Source organism: Quercus lobata, chromosome 2 (assembly GCF_001633185.2).
Source record: "Quercus lobata isolate SW786 chromosome 2, ValleyOak3.0 Primary Assembly, whole genome shotgun sequence".
Classification (NCBI taxonomy): domain Eukaryota; kingdom Viridiplantae; phylum Streptophyta; class Magnoliopsida; order Fagales; family Fagaceae; genus Quercus; species Quercus lobata.
Window position 1 is genome coordinate 6436274 of NC_044905.1, and position 21181 is coordinate 6457454.

Genomic DNA, 21181 nt, shown 5'->3' on the forward strand with positions numbered 1-21181 from the left:
CACAATTTAACATTATCAATCTATGTTAATGCAAATTAGGATAAGATACAAGAATGTCATAGAAGTAAAATGGTGTAATTTTGCTGGCTCTTGGTTTAAACTCAACCTTGGTGATTCCTCTCTGAGTAATCCATACTCAAGAGCTATTGAGATAGCTACTAGTATATTACTGTGTAACTTCAAGCACTTAGAAATGGGCCTCAAATTGTCTTGTTAGTCACACCTATAGGTTGTTGAAATTGAGCTCAAGGTTAGTATAATTGTAGATTTAGTTAACAGTAAGCGTTGAACTAACTCTAGAATCTGGAATTTAGGATGTGTTTGAATATCGCTTATTTGTTGAAAACTGAAGACTTATTGCTAAAAACACTGTAGTAAAATAATTTTTAAATATGTGAATAGTGCTGTAGGACTTAAATTTATATTGAAATCTATGTTTGGATGACTTTTGTGAGTCTATGAACTATGCCGTGAGATTCACATTTTTTTAGCAAAACACACAAATCCAGACATGGAACGCTTCCCAAACGCACACTTATTCTTTGGTTATGAATTGTAAGGTGTTGTTAGCCAAAAGATCCCTTAGACTACGGATGTGTTTATTTGGAGGTAAAATAGGGTGGATGGAAAATTTTAGAAAAAAAAAGGGAATGAAAACTTTTTGGAGTGTATTTAGTTGGGTGGAGAAGAAGGAAAATAAATTGTGTGACCTAGGTGTTTTCTCTTCGGACCCATCAAAAAATTTTCTCTCCAAAACAAAGAGAAAAATGATAAGAAAAATTGGACATTATTTTTAGACAAAAATATCTATGTGCAACTGTACATGCGCTTGTTCATTACTCCACGTTGCTCTTCTTCTTCTTTTCTTTTTCTTTTTTTCTTTTTCTTTCCTCCTGGACGTGGCATTTTTTTTCCCCTTTTTTCTTTTGATCGTCCAGATATTCTTTTCTTCTTCTTCTTCTTCTTTTTCTTTTTTTTCTTCATATTTTTCTTTTTCTTTCTTTTGTGTGTTTTTTTTTTTTTTTGAGTGTTTAGATGTGATTTTTTTTTTTTAGACATGATTTTTATTTTTTAATAAATTTAGGTGATAGATTTTTGTTTGGTTGTTTATCACTTTTTTTTATTTTAATTGAGCATCATTTTTTAACAAGGATATATGTGTAAATTTATACAAACTCACATTTTCTATCCTTCCACTTTTCCACTTCCAACCAAACAAAAGGAAAAAAAATTAAAATCTTTTCTATCCTTCCACTTTTCCATCCTTTCACTATTTTCTATCTTCCTACTTTTTCACTCCTCAAACCAAACTGACTCTAAAGTTAGCCCAATTTCAAAGAAGTTAATAAGGGAAGGACTAACCTTTCTTAGGATTTTTGTAGTTTTTGATTGTCCTCTTTCTCATGTGATGTTTCTCATGAATTTTGATTTAATAGTCTAGAATTAAGAAAGATACTCTTGTAGGTTGTAATATATATTTAGTTTGGATGAATTTTATCTTTACTTAAAAATAATAATCTATAGATATATATATATATATATATATAAAACCAAAAATGTTTGAATTTTTGTTTAACTTTTTAATATTTTGCTACATAAATTTTGTAGATCTTACAATTTTACACATCCTTATTGTCTCTCTCTCTCACTCTCTATCTCTCTCACACACACACATATATATTAATGATTTTAAGTTATATTCTATATTTAATCCTGAATCAAAACTTTATCAAATCATATTATATCATATCATATTATATTATATATAATAAAAGTTGGGATTAGACGCCGTGGTTATGCCACATGGCTTCACCAAATTGTAGAAATTTTATTAAATTTTTAGATTTTTAAAAAATTAAAAAGAAATAGTATACTACCAGGACTCTAATTCATTTTTATCATTAAGTAGTTTATCTCTTAAAAAAAATAAAGAAATAAAAAATTGCTTCATGTTTGCTTCATGTAAGATTGTAAGTATAGATTAGTAAAAAAATATACAGATATTATCATTAATTTTTTACAATTTTTTTTAGCTGAATAATCTTGATATTTAGCTACTACTACTTCTCAGTCCTCAAAGTATATCTATTTAACTGACATTACTAAGATAGACTCACGTGTTCCTATTCCAATCGAAGCTGAACCCAAAAGCCAGTTTCTATCTGTGACTCTCTCTCTCTCTCTCTCTCTCTCTCGTTTTGTTTGTCTTTTGTTGGCTTTTCTGTTTGGTTAGAATGATTCTTTTGTGAAATTTCTTGTGCAAGTGAAGTGAGTATTCTAACAATGTGACAATAACTCATGTTTTTATATGCTGATTTCGTAAATGGGTATTCTCCAAATTGGTTTATTTCTAATAATTATGTGAGTTTGATTGTGTGTGTGAAGTTTTATGTGTTAAATTTGATCTGGGTATTTCCTGAATTTACATGGGTGTGTGACTCTTTGTTTGTTGACTGATGATCGGTTATTCTAAAATTCCTTTGTTACTATATATTGTAGAGGAGTTTGCATGAGAGTATGAAGATGAAGGTTGGGAAGATTTTCTTGCTTCTTCTTTGTTTGAATGTGATTACCATTGGAGTGATAAAGAGGCTCCCTTTTGTGTTTTGCTCCTTACATCTTTGATTTTTTTTTTTTTTTTTAAACTGCTTCATGTAAGATTGTAGGTAAATTAATATTAGATTAATCAGGACTCTAATTCATTGTTATTATAAAGTAAGTGTATCTCTAAAAAAAATGAAATAAAAAACTGCAGATTAATCTTAGATTAATCAGGACTCTAATTAATTCATATCTCAAATTTAAAAAATCAGGACTCTAATTCATTCTTATCATAAAGTAAGTGTATCTCTTTAAAAAAAAAAAAAAAAACTAATAACAATCTAGCTAATAATGTTAACTATTCTTTTGGGATAAAGTATTTAAAATAAAATTAAAAAAACTAATATGTAATTAACCTAAACTTCTTGATTAGGTAACTTCAAGGAGTTTAGAGTATTTGATTTTTACTTGGACTCCTTTTCTAGGTGGAGTATGTATATACATACACCGTTAGTTGGTGTAGTTTTTCATTCTCCAACTTATTGTACAGTTTTTTTTATTTAAGCTTCCATTTTTCTACCTACAATCATGTAGGTATGTATTTTTTACTCTAATTTTTTATTATAATCAATTAAATACATTTTATGTATTTGTTGCCTTTTGTTTAAGAAAATTTCCTTATTTTTTTTCTTTTTTTGAGGGGGTAATTTCTTTATGTTTGATCTAATTCATATGTTAATGGTTTGATCAAATTTAATTATTTTGTTGTCCAATATATACGTAAGTTGTCGTAGTAAATTCCAATCATAGACTATTAAATTTACATACAATTTTGCAATCTATATGGTACTTTGTTTTTTTTTTTTTTTTTTTTTTAACTTTGCTTAATTTTCTTCTTGATTTTTTTTTCTCAGGTTTGTCAAAAAAGATTTCAAGCATCCTAAGAAAGGTTTGTAATCTAGATGTAGAACTTTGCACTTAAAAAAAAAATAAAAAAATTAGATCAAAGGTTTTATTCCTTGAATAGTTCTATCTTTAAAAAGTGACCAATTTTATGTTACTTTGTCTAAAGATTTTAATCATTAATATTATTGTTAACAATACTGCAAATCACTTATATTGTAGATTCATTAGATATAAAATTCATATGCGAATAGTTTGATACATGTAACTACAAATGATATTATAGCACAATTGGTATGTTAGAAGATAATTTTGTATTAAGGTGCTACATTTTATATTTGATGGTTGTTATACCAAATTACCAATGCAATTTATTCCTTTTGTTATAATAATTACTTATTTGGTTATAATAATTATATATATTCTACAAGTTTTAACATAAAACCGTGCAATGTATGGACATTACATATCATATCATATACTATATAATAAAAGTTGGGCCTAGAAGTCGTGGTTGTGCCACATGGCTTCACCAAATTGTAGAAATTTTTTAAAATTTTTATAATTTTTTTTAGATTCACACTAATTGTTTATATCAACATTAATTAAAAAAAAAATCATAGTACACGTATACAACTACTAATATCAACCTTTAATTCTATTTTTTATTTTTTTAAACACCTCATGGATAGCAAAATTATAATTGTTCTTATTGATTTTTTTTTATACATCTCTATCAATTTTTAGATAAATACAAATACATAGTTGTTGTTATCTTCTGTTTAAGTTACATATGATTCTTAATTAAACCGTACATCGAACGGGCATAATACTAGTTCTATTATATATTTAGACATTTCATTAAAATCTTATCATGTGATATTTTCTTTAAATCATAAAATAGATGCTTTCATATACCAACACGATTATATTAAGGTGAAAATACAATTTTAGTCTCTACATGGTGTTTTATGTATTTAACAAAGCAATCCTATTAAAATTTAATATTTTGTTGAAGTTTATCCTTACATAAGTTACTGATTAGTAATAGTGACCACTAATGAGTAATGATAAACCATAAAAAACAAAAGCCCTTTCACCCATAGGCCATAGTTTTGTAGGGACACAAATGACCTGGAAGGAACAAAAATGGACCTCTCACACGTGCGAATCACACCCTCCAAATCTCACACGTGCAATCCTTCCTCTTTCCCAGTGCACCCACTGACATCTTCACCAAAGATCAACAAAAACACAAACTCAAACACTAACACAAACACATTTACATGACTGCACTCTGAAAAAATCCATGTTGTTTCGATTTGATCAAAAATCTCAAATGGAACAACACACCCACTTTCTCTTCCTTTAACTTGTCTTCTTTCTCTCTCTCTCTCTCTCTCTCTCTCTCTCCTAGAAGAAAATCCCACACACTCTGTTTGGTTCCTCAGAAAATTTCACACAAACAAAGTCAAAACAAAAGAAAGTGGCTTCTGATGGATAAAGAAACTCGCCAGGAGATGCCAAATGCCAAACGCCCTCACTTCTTTGACGTTTACTCTGCCATTTTCAGCTCTCAAAGACTGGTATTTTATTATTTTTTTTAACTCTTTTTTTATAAAAATTTGTTCTTTCTTTCATTATACATGTATGTGTTTTCAAAAAAAAATTTATTAGTTAGAGAAATTTAGGTATAGTGAAAATATTTCGCTGTTGATTTTGCATGTTAGTCTTGGACCCTAATTTGTGTATATTCTAATTTTACACTACAGCACTTTTAGTAATCCCTTGAAAAAAAAGTACTTTTAATAGTGATGATGGTGTTTGATTCATTACTAATGTTAATATTGATGGGATTTGACCCCTGCATTAGGCTGATTATAGTCTTAATTATGTTTTTATTGTTAATGGTGTAATGTTAGTAGTAAATAGTTTTGGGCATTCCTTGAAAATAGTATCAGTTCTTTGGAATAGATAAAAAATAACTAAGATTCCAAAACTAGCCGTGGAACAATTTTATGAAACAAAAATTTAAAGGGACCCATGAAAAGAAACTACAAAAGAGAAACGCTACATGCATCCGCAACATTTTCACAACGACCTAGGTGGCAAATTGTTACTGGATCTAATCTAGGCTCACCACTAACATCACTTTTTTACCCGCTAGTAACAGCTTGCCGCCTAGGATTATTGTGAAAGTGTTGTCGATGTAGCATTTCTCACTACAAAATGTAGTTATTTAGTAGAGATAGAGACTTGCAGTAATAATGGAAGAATTAGTAAGGTACTTATCAAAAAAATAAAGGAAGAATTAGTAAGGCATTGTATAAGTGAGTGTCAATTGTGTAAGAGTATAAAAGGCCCCTTTGGTTATACTCCCTCCATCCTGTATTATTGATCATGTTTCAAAAAACAAACCTTTTAAGATAACATTGTTTTATGCATTGTCTTTTAAATTGAAACGTACAAGTTTCCAAAACTACCCTCCCTAATCTAAACTGTAGTGAAAGAGGAGGGGTATTGGGTTTTTAAATAAAGTGAAAGGCGAGTTAGGAAATTTATTTATTGACTTTTCAAAGAGAAGTACATTTTGGGACATCCCGAAATAAAATAGAGGAATAACAATTTGGGACAAGGCTTGTGCGGCAAGACGTCCCTCTATGTTTTCTCCTCATAAACTCTCAACTCTCAAAGCGTCCAAAGGTTTTCATGTCTCTTTTTTTTTCTTTTTTCTGTACCTATTGATTCTATTTGTTTTTATTTTATTTTATTTTGGTGAGTCAAGTGTTTGGTTATGCTACTATGCCTAATATTGCAATTTTGTGATCGAAAACTTAGCATTGTGATCATGGAATCTATCATTAGGCTATATTGAAGTTTTTTGTTACATGTATTTTTTCCATATTTGTAATTCTGCCTTTAGGTCCGAGTTTCCTCAGTTTCGTAGGATATTTCTCAGTGACAAGGCTGATACATTTTTATTTTTTTAACATGACCAATTGAGAGAGTCGTCTAAATAGGTTACATGGCTATTGAATTTGTAATGTGATTGATGTTTTCTTTAAATTAGATGTTGGATGATGAAAAGAATCATTCGGATTCCCAATGATATGTATTTTTCCTAAATATGTGATATCCTGACCAGCTACTCCTGACAACATCTTTTTTTTTTTTTTTTGATAAGTAAGAATGTTATATATACGAAAAAAGGGACAGACGGAGCATTAAGATTCTAAAAATAGAAAGATAAAGATCTGTGAAACATAAATAATCTGGTTTGTACTTGCAAATACCAGTTAGGTGTTTATTTCTTCAAATATGTTAGTCTAGTATCTGTTTGCTAAAATTTCAACTTAAAGCCTTTAGTGTGGTGATCATCACATCGTTCTTTCTTCTTGAAGTATGTCTCTTTTGGTTGCTAGAACAAAAGAAAGAAGCTTTGGGAAAAAAAAAAATTGAAAATAGAGCTACAATAGAATTTGTCTTGTACCATTGCAAATTTATGTCACCCATGTTGCATCTATTACAAATAGTGTAGAGCTTTTAGAAAGTAATAGCATTTTTAGAAAGCAATTGGATAATTCACTTCTTCGGTCAAAATTTATGGTCTATATTTATTTCCAAGTAATATGGCTGTGGCATGCCAGATAACTTACTGCTGGATAGCAAATGAAGCAAGTTCCTAGGTAGACTAGTCAGTGAATTTAAAGACTGCTAGAAGTCTTTTATCCACGAGTTGCATCTAAAAGTATCCCGAATATGTAAACTGTTGTTTGTATCTATATAAGGCATCCCCCGGATAATTCAAATCGAAGCCATTGGATGTCTGACTCAAGCCCATATGACATTACCAATCAATAGAAATATTCTAACATTCCACCTTTTGTCATATATTCCATACATCTGCTAAGAGATGCTGTGTAGATTAAATCTTGTTGGGAGTATAGTAGATTTGTTATGATTATTTTTTATCAGTATTTGATGTTATTTGTATTGCACGGTTAGATGGTGACACAACTCAAATCTGTCACAGAAAATTCCAGTACGATTTGTAAGACACATGAAAGGCAGAACATCTGGATTAGTGACATTGGAGGGTCCAAGTGGGAACACATGGCACGTGAAGCTAATTCAGCAGAATGATGATTTATTCCTCCATCAGGGATGGCCAGAATTTGTGATGGACCATTTCATAGAATCTGGGGATTTTTTGGTTTTCAGATATGATGATGAGTTGCATTTCACTGTGCAAGTTTTTGATAAAAGTTCATGTGAGAAAGAGGCTGCATTTCATTCTGAGTGCAGTCAAGATCCTAGCGACCTTGGTAATAGTACGGGGCAGAAAAGAGAAAGAGATGAGGTTGCTTCCCCTTCAGAAAAAATTTTTGAAGGCGTGCCAAAGAAATTGAGAGGTAGCTCATCGCAACTCCATCTAGGATGCACAGTCAAGAACCAAGAAGGCAAGGTGGACATGTATGATGGGGAGGTATGTAAGCATGAGGTGGTAGCTATGGCTAAAACATTGCGAGAAGCAATTTGTCCCGAAGAAACAAGGCACTGTGGTAGTACTTTGAGGAATTCTTCTATTGTCTCTCAATCAAAAGCTTCCAAGGAAAAGCAAGGTAATGAAACCAACTGTTCATTTCTTGGGTTTTGAGGACAAGAATCCACTTTCTGCAGCAGAATTGGCAGTGCTTTAGGGACTACAGAATACTGCTACTTTTTCCATGTTTTTTTAGTAATCTTCTTGTAAAATAAGGCACAGAAGTCTATTATTTTCTTGTTAGATAAAAAATGTAAAGAATCAAATTTGCATAACATACTTTTATCTGTGTAGAAAATGGTCTACATATGTTTCATACTCATATTTTAACCATTTAGACAAAAACTTCTTAAATTTATATGAATGTGTATAATTATTTTGATGGATATGGATATGATTCATGAAATTTTAAATTCTTGCTTGCAGTGTTGGATATTGTTCAATTCAATACAAAGGCTTCTATCCAGAGTAGGAACGGAAAAGAAGATGATCTATACATGCATGGTAGAGTTTGTTTGTCGATGTTGTCAGCACAAGAAGTAGCTCAATCATTTACTTCCTCTTTCCCCTATTTCGTGAGAATCATGAAAAGCTTCAATGTCAGTGGTTCATATACTCTGGTAGGTTGTTTCTTCTGTTTTTCTCGTTTATATCTTTCAATTGAATCATCTTCTAATATAAGTTTTATGCCTTGTCCGTCAAATTACCTCCATAATGCAGTATGCTCATTATATTCTAAATCAAGGTTTAAAAGATTTTTTGAATATGGAGTGATATATCAGTAAATGTCTTTTCTTGGCCTTGTAATCTAATCTTATTCTTTTACCTATCAAATAGTAGTCTTATTCTTTTGCACCCACATGATGAAAACTCTACCTTGATTCTGATATTTTAGCGGAACTGTTGATCAATACAACCCATCTATCTTCTCTCATCACATCATACTGGGAAACATACTAATTGTTGTATGGTGCTGCTCTCCTGTGGGAATTACAGTACTTCCAGGTTTACCTATTAAATCTGGCACAATTAAACCCTGGTACCCTTAAGCTCTATGTTATCGCAATGAATTTTGTCCTTGTTCAGATGTGGGTTTGGACAGCGTTTTTTGACAGAAATTCCTTTTTCTCTTGCATATGCAACTTCCTTTGGCAGTTGTGGGTTAGGCAACTCAGGGTTATCATCAAGGGTTTTCTGATCATTCACCATGCTTACAGTTTATTGTTGTTTTCTTCTGCAAGCGGTCTGTTCATCAAATTTTTTTTCAAACTGCTTTGTCATGCAGAACATCCCATATAAATTTTCGATGGCGCATCTTCCAAACAGCAAAATTAAGATTGTTCTTCAGAATTTGAAAGGAGAATGTTGGACTGTGAATTCTGTGCCCACTACAAGAGTTAATACAAGCCATACTCTATGTGGTGGATGGATAGCTTTTGTCCGTTGTAACGACATCAAGGTTGGAGATATCTGCATTTTTGAACTTGTACGTGAGTGTGAATTGCGTGTGCACATTCTTGGGGTTGGAAGGGAAGGGCTAGACTGCCAAAATGGAAAAGTAGCTTGTAGTAGGTCAAGTGGTGGTCGTGCACCCTCTTCACATAAAACTCTGAAAGTTTTGCCAAAGAAAACAAAGGGAAAATCTCCAAAAGCATCAAAGAGACGTCAAGAAGCGCCTTTCTCTATTGATGTAAGGAAACAATGTAGTGCATCAAAGACTTATACCAGAGCTCCAGTTGGCTCTCAGTCAAAAGCTGCCAACAAAAAGTTGGGTAAGGTTTTTAACTATATTCTGTTTGAATTTGCAGTTAAGAATTGGTTTCAATAGAAGGATCAGTGCCTTCACCATAGGTTTTGACTTCCACATTCTCTTGGTCAATTGCTTGCAAGAATGGACCATAGTTGCTAACTATTTCTGGTCAGAAATTAAGCTTGTCGTTTTCATTATGTACATGTAAATTGTAATCATATATATTAGTTTAGTGTATTTAGATTTTCACTGTGTTTAGAGCAGCACCAGTGTATCATATTGCTTGCAACCATAAACGGATACAGTGTATCATATCTTTTACTTTTCATCTACAAGATTTGTTCAAAACACCTTTTTTCCTTCCTATTCTAAATCAGTTTCCAAACTCTAAATGGATACAGTTCAGAGGAGAAAAGTCATTGAAGATGAAGTTGGCTCAAAAACTAAGGGCAGTATGAGAATGATGTTAGCACTTGATGAAGAAAGAGCAGCTCGATCTTTTTCTTCATCTTTTCCTAATTTTGTGAGGATCATGAAACAGTTCAACATCAGTGGTTCATATACTCTCGTGAGTCTTGTATATCCATGCTTGCACATTTCTTGTTATGTTTTCCTGAAAAAGGTTTTTGGCATCAATTCCCATTTACCAATTGGTTTATCTTGCAGAAAATTCCATACCAATTCTCAACAGCACATCTCCCTAACTGCAAAACAGAGATTGTGCTTCGGAATTTAAAAGGAAAATGTTGGACAGTGAATTCTGTCCCAGACTCAAAGGGGCGAATGGGCCATACCTTTTGTGGTGGGTGGATGGCCTTTGTTCGTGGGAATGATGTTAAGATTGGAGATATCTGCATTTTTGAACTCGTTGGCGAATGTGAAATGCTCGTGCATATATCTGGAAATGGTAAGAAAGGGCTTGACCATCAAAGTGGAGCAGATGATGAATTAGCTCTTGTGACATATACCAGCAATAAGCCTTCTTTATGATTGATGTAAAAAAGATTAACCTTTATGAAGTATATATATTATGGTCAGTGTTGCTATGTGCACCTTTTTCTTTTAATTGGTGTGCATGTGCGATCTTAATTATCCCCATGCTATAGGGAAACAAAATCCAATCTTTAATGATCTTTTTAAATGTTAAAACCATCAACAGCTTGTTACTTTTGATTTCTATGTATTTTTCCTGAAGTCCTAAGATACAATGTTGGAAAGTTTAGTTTACAGTGAAGGTCTAGTTTTGCAGTTTTGGAGGTTCTTAGGTTCACCAATTTACTGTTCAGTTTGCAGAGGCCTGAACTCTTTTTGTGTAGGGTGATCCTTTTTTAAGCATAGACAAAATCAGATGAGGCAGATACTTGCAAATTTGAGCCAGTTTTGTTTTTTGGGTGGAGATTGTAGCTGATAAAAGAAGTAATTGTTGAGAAGTAACTATTCACTTAATACTCCTATAGTATATCGAGGTGGTTTTCCTTCTTTCACTTGAATGGTAAGTTCTACCAATTAAAATCATGGTAGAACTCACCATTTATGGAAGAGGAGGCATTGATAATGCTTTGAGAGTATTGAATGATTTTTTCTTTTTTTGCTTTCTTTTGAACCTTTAATTAGGTATACACAAGTTCGCTTTGCTATTGTATATCTTTTGTCAATTCTTATCCAAGTATCTAGGAGGAAATATTTTGTTTGAATTATTAAGAAGATACAAGTGGATCTTGCTTAAAAAAAAAAAAAAAAAACAAATAAATTGGTGTTTTAGCCTAGTAATAAAGAACAATACAAATGGAACAAATGTCATATATTCAAATTTATATCACTGTATATATGTGCGTGTATCAGTGTATGTATTGTATCCTTTGTGGTTATGTAACATTTTCCTTTTTAGTGATATTTAAAACACCTTCCATAGTTCCATAGCCATTTTTGGGAAAGTCTCAGTAATCAGATTTGTTGCGATTCCATTAATAACTAAAATTACAAATTAGGTTTTACCTAACAAATTTTGGTTTTAAACGAGTATTTAAGGGCTGTAACCAAAAAAAAATTGGAGCAATTTTTTTTTCCTGCCTTAAAAAGAAATAGGGCAACGTAATCGCCATTTGGTAAAAACTTTTTTGCATCGAACCTATGATCTGCAATACTGGATTCCAATTTCCAAGTGTGCTACTATGACAACACAAGACCATAACCACAAAAGCGATTTTTAGACGAGCAACATAACTTTTTTATGATTTTTTCCCCATAAATAAGTTTAGGAGTATAGTAATTTTTATAATTATTAAAATAATTTATTATAACTAATCTATATATACACACACACCGAAACCTCTGAAGTTCTCACAATTTTCTACTTTAACACAATATTTAAATAAAATTATTTTAGTGAAACTCTATTTTTCTAACAAATTCAACTTAAACTTAAACGAATCACTATCATTTTTTTTAAACAAAATTATTTTTGTTTAATCTAAACTTAACAAAAAGTTAAATTCTATCTCTCTAATAAATCTAACTTAAACTCAAACTCAAACATTGATAATTTATCTCCAAATTTGCGAGATTAGTCATGAACACTATAAAAGCAAAGCAAACCCCAATATCATATACCATATAATAAAAGTTAGGCTTAGAAACTGTGATTGTGCCAAGTGGCTTTATCAAATTGCAGAAATTTTGTTAGATTTTTTTGAAAATAAATAAATATATTTTTAGTCTTTATCTTCTTCTCCTATAATTTCTAAATTGATAAAAATTTTAATTTAATTACAATCCAAATTCTTCATATTACAATCCTCTAAGTTGATAAAATTTTTAATTTAATTACAATTCAAATTCTTTTTCTAATCATTTTATTATTATAATTTATAAGTTGATGAAAAATCAAGAAAAAATTTACATTACAAAGATGTATATAGCAATCCTAACCTTTTCTAGGTTATTGAAATCAACAAAATTGTACAACCTTTTATCAAAAAAGTATATTTCAAATACCCACCTCAAGGATTTAGGTTACAGGATAAATTTTTAATTAATAATCCTTTTATTATTAATTTGTTTTGAATTTTGGTTTCATATTAATTTTTCATATCAACATTAATTATTTTTAAAAACAACCATAGTACAAGTATACAACAACTAATAGTCTAATATCAACGTATAATTTTATTTTTTATTTTTTATTTTTTAAAAACACCTCATGGATAAACAAAAAATTATAATTATTTTTATCAACTTTTTCCTTTATATCTCTATCAATTTTTTAGATAAATACAAAAAAACTTAGTTTTTGTTATCTTTTGTTTTTTTCTTCACTCTTTTTACTAAAATTGCACGTATATTACACTTCATTCTCTCAATTTCTTTTCCATAACTTTTTTTTTTAATAGGAACTTCTCTGTAACTTTGAGTTTATGTATAGATTTAAATTTATTTCTTTTCGATGCTTCATTTAAGTTTTTTTTTTTTTTTTTTATTACTCTATTTTCAATGCATCATTTAAGTTACTTTTTATTTGGTCTTTATCATATCTGGTTGGTTTAATCTTCTTGAATAATTAAGCAAGTTTAATCTTTCAATCTCTTTTTCTTTATGTGAAAAATTGCATAGGGATGAAACCGATTTGCTAAAGATGAAAATGATGTACACATATGGCTAAGGGATGTCCCCCCAATAATTTGAAACCAGGTTCTTGAATTAACATTTTTTTGTATTTAATTTTCTTATTCTTTGTAAGGCATTGATTTTTATTGCATGTGTTTTTTTGATAAAGTTTATGATAGCTATTTTGTTTTTTTTTTTAGGGTTTGATATGGTATTTCACTGTGATTATCAATATGTATTTTAAGAGTTTTAATCGGTAACATATATTCTTCCATGAATACAAATTAAAGAGAAATTTTTGAGAGAAAAAAAAAAAAGAAATAGTAAAATTGAAGAACCAAGCTGACTATTCAATTTTATCAGTTTTAAAAAACAATTTCAAAATTAAGAAAACAATATATCTCATTCATGATATAAACATATTTATAAGTAAAAACTTATTAAAAGAGTGCAATAAATATGTTTGTTTTTAGAATGCGTTCGGCGTAGATGCTGTAGTTGAGCCAAGTGGCAGCACCGAATTGCAGAAATTTTTTTAGATTTTTAGATTTAAAGAAAACATTTACATAAAAAAGTCTAATGCATCTTAAATTGCAACAACATAGGCGTAGTGTAGTCTAATTCTTCTTATTTTTAAATTACTCCACTAAAAAAAGTGGTCAAATGTATCTTAAATTGTAGAAACATATACTACACTAAATCAGAAGGTCTAATGCATCTTAAATTGCAACAATATTAATACCCATCAATTTTTTTTTTTTGAATTTGACATTGATTTTTTTGCAAAATTTTTCATTATTTTAAATGTTAAGTAATTTAGATTATTCTTAATTATTGAATTAAAGTTTCCACTTAAATATGATTTCAATTATTGTTTTGGATAGTTTTTAATAATTAAATTCAAGGTTTTTCTATTTAAATATACGTTGGTGATTAATTGAGCCTTAAAGCTTAATATATATACACACACACACATATTTTATAATACCTTACTTTCACACAATTTGTATTCATTAATTAACTTAAAAGTCAAATACTCATTTATTTTCATTATCTATTCTATTATCTAATTTTAAGTAAATTATTAAATAAAAACTATTTACATATAAATTTTGATTAAGCCGTGCATCGCACGGGCATAATGCTAGTATTTTTTTAAAGCCAAGTAGAGGTTTGAGCTATTCTTATACTATTTTCTTCTCCTCTACTTTGTTTTATATATATATATATATATATATATATATATATATATTATATAGTTTTTCACGTATTTTTTAAAAAGTACTTTTCATACATAAACTACCAAATTCTTTTTAGCCGCATTTTATAAGATAAAAAAATATGCAATAATTGAAATTATTTTTTCGAATGTAGCCCATATTTCTCATATATTTCTCTATTGTTTAGTCATATATATTTTGTTTTGTTTCAATAATTACTAAGCAGTAAATTAACTGATTCTTTAATATTTTTTAAGTTTTCAGAAGTTTTAATATCTGAATTTTTTGAGTTATTTTTTTGCAGTATCTGATATTGTCTAACAAATTTTTTTGTAAACCATTGCACGTTCAAGTAATGGTTTCTTCATCAAATTGTAACACAAATTGAAGTCATATAAGAACAAATCATATAATAGTGTAGTTTCTTAAATTTTTTATAAAATTATTTTAATTTACCTCACAAATAGGTAAGTTTTCATACATAACACATGGTAGCAATTAATATTAATAATAGATAATCTTATTCTAATAACAATTTACCAAGTCAAAAAAAAAAAAAAGTAAAATTATTATGTTACTGTTATTATTATTATCATCATCATCACTACATGCCAAAAAATTGTTCACATTATCGTCTTGTTTGCTGGACAGACATTTTCTTCTCGTGAATAATATCCCTTACTTAAAAAAAAGAGTACTTCTCTGTTCAATTTTGTACACCATAATAAAGTAGCCTCGGGTAAAGTCTAGTCTTTTCAAATAGATGATGGAGATTTATTCAGCCAAAAAAAACAAAAAAAATAATGGAGATTTGTGTCAGTTTCACCCTTTTGTCTTTTTTTACTTGGGTCCGGTTAAAGTGTAATGTGTGTTTTTAAAGGACACATTAATAGTTTATTTTAAAAAAAATTTATGTAAAATTAAAAAAATATCAAAATAGTAAATTATTTTTTAATTATTTTATTAATTTTTTTGAAAAAAATAAATTATTAATATATACAGCCATACATAAGTAAAAATCTATTTTTACTTTTACTGCCGGTCAAAGCTTCATACCTTCATTTCACTATTCAAGTCTTGCACTGTACATGAGATTACCTGCAGCTGCCTCGGATATCTCTCTGATCAATTGAGGATTCTCCCCCTTTGTCTCTCTCTCTCTCTCTGTACTTGTAAAGTTGGTTCCTTCCACTTGTTGCAAAACGGTGTTCATTTTTTGAGGTAGTTGTTGCTTCTATCTGCTAAGTAAAAATTGCTTTAGTTCTTTAGTGGGTCTAATCTTCTTTCAATATCAAGCGCAACTTTGTGTTTAAAAGTGTTGTCTTTGGTTTATTTACTGTTAAATCTTACTTTTTGTCTTCTTTTCTTTGATTTTTTGACTTCAGAACCGTTGTTCAGTGGAAATGGGAGATGCATGCAAAGATTGGAGCAAATGGGCAGAGGACATTTATTGGACCCATTTCCAAACCTTTCACTTCTATCAGTTTCTCCTCAGTGGTTTTGATCGCCGGCTTGTAAGTTTAAGGACCATCTTTTTCCTTTTAGGATCTATTGAATTTCATGTTTATGAAAAGTTTGAAAATACTAAAAGGTGGTAGCTTTGCATGGTCGTTAAAAAAGCTCTTGAACATGCCTTTTAGAATGTAAGTTAAAAGCTCAAAAATTCCTGTTTATTTTAGCACACAAGAACCTCTTTATTATTATTTTTTTTTTTTTTGCATTCTCACTTTTCAAAATACCAACCTTATATTATTTATTTTACACCACATTTTATTAAAATATCAAATTTTGTTAAATTTTTTTAATTATTTATGTTTTTTCACACGCGGCAGTGCATTCTCTTCCTTCATCCTCAAACTAAATGCAAAATGTCCTTTCTTTTACATGGAAGAAGCGGAAGCTTTGGGATTCCTCTGCTTCTTCTTACATGTTCTTGTGGAGTAAGAGAAAACTATATTGGTAGCACTCTGTTTAGATGTGTTGTGTAAATTTATATTTTTGAGAAGAAAAAAAGTGGAGGGGGTGCTTGAAATCCAAGAATTTGAGACCAAGGCAACTAATAGTGGAATATGTTGCACAGTTTTTTTTAATAGAAAAAAAAAATCATGAAATTTACATTACAATTTCATAAGAAAAGAAAAAACTTATGACTTTTAGTTTTCATCCCCTTTTTAAATGTACTTTGGTAACTCCTGGCAACTGAAGTTGATCACGTTCGAAGTTAGAACTATATCAGTATTTTCTGTCACAGAACCACTCCATTTGCTTAGGAAATGTGGACAAAGGCCAATTCATGGTGAAGATTTTCTTTCACAAAATCCTAAGGTGCATGCGGCAGTATATCAATTAAAATCAGTTATCATTCGAATACAAATCTTCGGTCCCACTTTTTGTGTGTCACTTTATACTCCACAGGTCACAACTTATCACATAGTCTTTTTTCTTTCTTTATAAACAAACCAAAGTTTAAAATGGCAAAAAAAAAAAAAAAAAAATCAGATACATGGCATTTTGTGATTGGTGGAGCATAACAATAAGTGGGACAAAGGATTTTTTCCATTCTTTCAGAAAATGGATCAGCCGGATGATACTTTAAATGATGTGGCCAGTGGCATTATAGGATTGTGAAAGAAAAAAAAGTTATTTTGTGATCTGGTCACTCTCTATTAGTCTATTTCATAAAGAGAGAATCCTAATTCAAAACTAAGGGGGTTTGTTCCCATTGATGGTGAACATGTTGTCAAGGAGTATTGATTTACATTTTAGTGAATAGTGAGTGACGATGCAATTCTTTGCTTTGATAGATGAATTTTGTATATCTTACTGTGAATGTTTTTCACTTTGGTCAATAATAAGTTTTAGCTTGTTGTTCTTGCAACACTTGACCCCTCGCTTGCATCTCTGTCCTCAATTGTCTAGTTTGCTCATGTTTGCGTTGGCATTGCAGGTCATCCCCAAAACATTTTCTGATAATTTGAAAAAGAAGCTGCCTCAAAGTGCGACTCTTAAAGGTCCTAGTGGTTTAACATGGGATGTAGAATTGACAACTAATGATGATACAATGTTCTTTAACCATGGTTGGCAAAAATTTGTGAAGGATCATTCTTTGGAAGAGACTGATTTGTTGGTCTTTAGGTACAATGGTTGGTCACAGTTTGACGTTTTAATCTTTGATGGGAAGAACTTGTGTGAGAAGGGGGTTTCGTATTTTGTCAGAAAATGTGGGCAAACTGAACATGACAACAGATGCTTGACTAAGAAAAGATTAAGGGAAGGTTCTATGGATGATGCTCACACCCCTTTGGATGTTGATGCTGGATGCACCTCACCAGTGAACTCTATGGGTGATGACAGTGTCACAGTGCCTTCTGAACAATGTATCAACTCCCTGGTTGCTAATAAAAGGACCCGGCAGAGTGCTAGGCGTGTTGGGAGCAAGAAACCTGCTACTAATGGAGAGGGAGTGAAGTCCAATCCAAGTGATGGTAACCTTCTTAACACATGATCTTAATATTGTTTTTTATTTTTATATATATATATATATATATATATATATTTTTAAAGAAGGAATTACTACTCTAGGTTTTACCATTTTTCTTAGCTGCATATGGCTATTATAGTACCTTTCCAGTTGCCATCCTAGAAACACAGAATCATGTAGTCCAAGGATATACTGGCTTGATTGAAATATTTCATTTATGAATGATTCAGATGCTGCAGATTCACCCACCAAGAAGAATGGGGCACAAGTCCAGCAATTTGTGTCAAATAGAAGGCCAGTAACTGAAGATGAGATCAAGAGTGCCTTGGTTTTGGCTCAAGCAGCATCAAGTGATGATACTTTCCAAGTAGTTATGCGACCCACACATGTATACAAGAGACATTTTTTGGTAAATGATCTCTATCACCAGCTTTGATTGTATAATGAATCTTATCTATATGTTTGATTTTGTCCCCTTTTATATTGCTTCTACATTATCAGCTTATAAACAGACTCACGTAAAATGGATGTACTTGTTGGTGATTGAATTCCTGTCTTGGATTTAAATGAACCTTCTTTTAATTATTTTCCCTCCTATTAATTGTGCTTGTTTTATTGCTTGATCAGTGGATCCCTTCCGAATGGGTGATGAATCATCCCTTAAAGGAAAACCAAGAAATCTATCTACGTTTTAACGAGGGTACATGGCGGGCTAAATATTTTTATAATCGAGGTCGGGGTAACGGAGGGATTACTAGTGGGTGGAAACATTTTGTTCTAGACAACAACCTGGAGGAATTCGATGTCTGCCTGTTCAAGCCTGCTGATCGAATGGACGGCTCTTTTGTCCTGGATGTTAGCATTTTCCGGGTTGTTCAAGAAATTACCCCTCTGACTGTATTGACTCCACCACCAAAAAGGGGTAGACCAAAATCAATCAAGAGCACCAAACCACAAGCTTGTGATTCATATAAGATGTGATACCTTGATGTGGTCTAGAATATCATACATTTTGAGCATGAAAGAGGGTTCAGCTGCCTATAGACTGTTTATGTAATATATTTACCTTTTAAGTACTCAAATTAGGTTTGGTGTATGTAATATATTTGCCCTTTGGAGTTCTCAAATTAGGTTTGTTGCCATACTACTTATTGAGGTTAATAGTGATTTTGTTCATGTGTTTAGTGAAGGCTTGGGCTGTCTTTGTTTGTTTTTATGTTTAAGTCGTGTGGTTATACAATTTTCTTTTCTTGTTGCCAATTTCTAGCACTATTTGAAACAAAAAGTCTGGAGCACAAATTTTTTTATAATTTTGTTTTCACCAACCTAGATGAGATGTTGTGATTGGATAATAAAAGTTTTCACATCTGGAAATGGAAAAAATTAAGGAAAAAAAACATTTTTAAAAAAAAATTATTTTATCTATTTTACATTTATTCTAACAATACATCAGACATTCAATTATCTATTTTGTAATTCATCTCATCTCATTAAAATAGTACTATATTCTATACACATTAGCAACAAAGGGAATGAAAAAAAAAAAAAAAAACTGTTATTGTAGATAATAGAAGAGAGAATTTTTTATTTTATTTTATTTTAATTTTTTATGTAACATGCTACGGTAGACATTTATTTTTAGATAGTGATATAGCAAAATGCAAAATCTCACTACACTTAGAACACCGAGTGTGGAGGGAGGGATTTTTAAGCATTAGGTGTTTACAGTAAAATGCAAAAATAATTAAAAACACAAATAGAATATGGATGTCTTTATTTTTTATTTATTTGTTATGGAAAATATAATACGGATGTAATTGCTTTAAAAGTAATGTTTATAGTAATTATTATTTTAAAAAAATTGTTTATCGTAAGGTCAAGCAAAAAAGTGACGTTTGAATCACAATATATCATGTTTATGAAAAAAAAAAAATTAAATAATTTGTTCTATTGTAACTGCCCAATTGATAGATTTTCTTTTATCACTTAGTTATTCCGATTTCCAGAACCCTTTTTTTTTTTTTTTTTTTTTTTTTTTTTTAATTTTTATGAGAGAAAGAGAGAGTTGGGACGACTATGTGTGACTCACCCCTTTGGACATGACTATAGGGACACCTCTCTGTTAGGAAATGTTAGATTGAACCATAATTATTATGATTGGAGTGCCACAAACCTCACCCTAATACTTCTAGAAAGCTACCAGTAAGATGTAGCGCATGAGTGCTCCCACCTCTCATTCCCAATACTCACCAAGGTTTGAACGAGTTCAAATGAACGAGGGATCATTGATTTCCAAAACCCAATTAATGCAAGAGATGGACGTATCTAATATATTCCATGCATCCTATGCAATAATGCATGAAAGGGTTTTGAGTAACATTTTTTTTCATAAATCGTGGAGACCTTAAGTTGTGACTTGTGAGTGTTGGAACTGGGAAAATTATTCATTAATAGTTTAATACTAATTTTGTGTATCATCAAAAGATGTACAAATTTTGTGTGTCCTGATAGACATTTGCTTCTCGTTGATGGTTTTTAGATCCCTTAAAAACACAATTGGATTAACCTAGATAATTAGTCAAATTGTTACTTAGTCCAATTTAACAAAACTAGGTTATCACAATCAAAACAATCATATCATGCAAAGTAGCGGAAAAATAAATAACACAATGATATGATCATCCAGGAAACCAAACCGGTAAAAACCTGTGGAAGATTTGACCTAACTATCCTCAAGGTAAACCTGAATCCACTATCTTGAAATAATTGAAGTTCATACAAAAAGACTTACAAGTCCCCACGCTCGACTTTTTATTGCTACCCATCAATAGAACTTACTGACATGACTACGTGCAATCTCCGAATTCACGGATTTCTTCTTTCTTGGATTCATCACCAAATACAAGCACACTCGCTTGTGTTTCTTTAAACTTCAATGGCAACAACTGAGTTGATCATCAAGGTGTAGATAAAATATCTTCCTTGAAAATCCTAAGTTTGTGTAAAGAAAAATTCCTCTAGATCTCACAAGAGATTTACATAAACAGTAATATGAGCAACACTAAAACGTGGTTAGGGTTTGCTTTCTATACTTCAGGCCGAAATGCACAGTAACTTCTGCATTAGCTTGATTCTAACTT

At 30.7% G+C, this 21181-nt stretch overlaps 2 protein-coding genes and 1 non-coding gene across 4 annotated transcripts; all 3 read left to right on the plus strand.

Moving 5' to 3' along the window:
- Window positions 1-4663: 4663 nt before the first annotated feature.
- On the plus strand, window positions 4664-10907 carry LOC115974248 (B3 domain-containing protein Os01g0723500-like). 2 transcript variants are annotated; one of them, XM_031094510.1, is made up of 6 exons: window positions 4664-5030; window positions 7478-8066; window positions 8414-8607; window positions 9273-9759; window positions 10139-10305; window positions 10404-10907. In XM_031094510.1, the coding sequence occupies exons 1-6, from the start codon at window positions 4941-4943 to the stop codon at window positions 10725-10727; spliced, it is 1851 nt and encodes a 616-aa protein (XP_030950370.1). In that variant the 5' UTR covers window positions 4664-4940; the 3' UTR covers window positions 10728-10907. The 2 variants fall into 2 exon arrangements, with proteins under 2 accessions (XP_030950370.1, XP_030950371.1); XM_031094511.1 differs by having other exon boundaries at window positions 4943-5030; window positions 7450-8066.
- On the plus strand, window positions 6516-6604 carry LOC115978432. Its single transcript, XR_004088717.1, has one exon. It is a non-coding gene; the product is annotated as a small nucleolar RNA R12 (small nucleolar RNA).
- A 4733-nt stretch (window positions 10908-15640) lies between the features above and the next one.
- Window positions 15641-19237, plus strand: LOC115978164 (B3 domain-containing protein REM16-like). Its single transcript, XM_031100185.1, has 5 exons — window positions 15641-15781; window positions 15946-16074; window positions 17508-18045; window positions 18272-18450; window positions 18669-19237. The coding sequence occupies exons 2-5, from the start codon at window positions 15964-15966 to the stop codon at window positions 19020-19022; spliced, it is 1182 nt and encodes a 393-aa protein (XP_030956045.1). The 5' UTR covers window positions 15641-15781; window positions 15946-15963; the 3' UTR covers window positions 19023-19237.
- Window positions 19238-21181: the final 1944 nt, after the last annotated feature.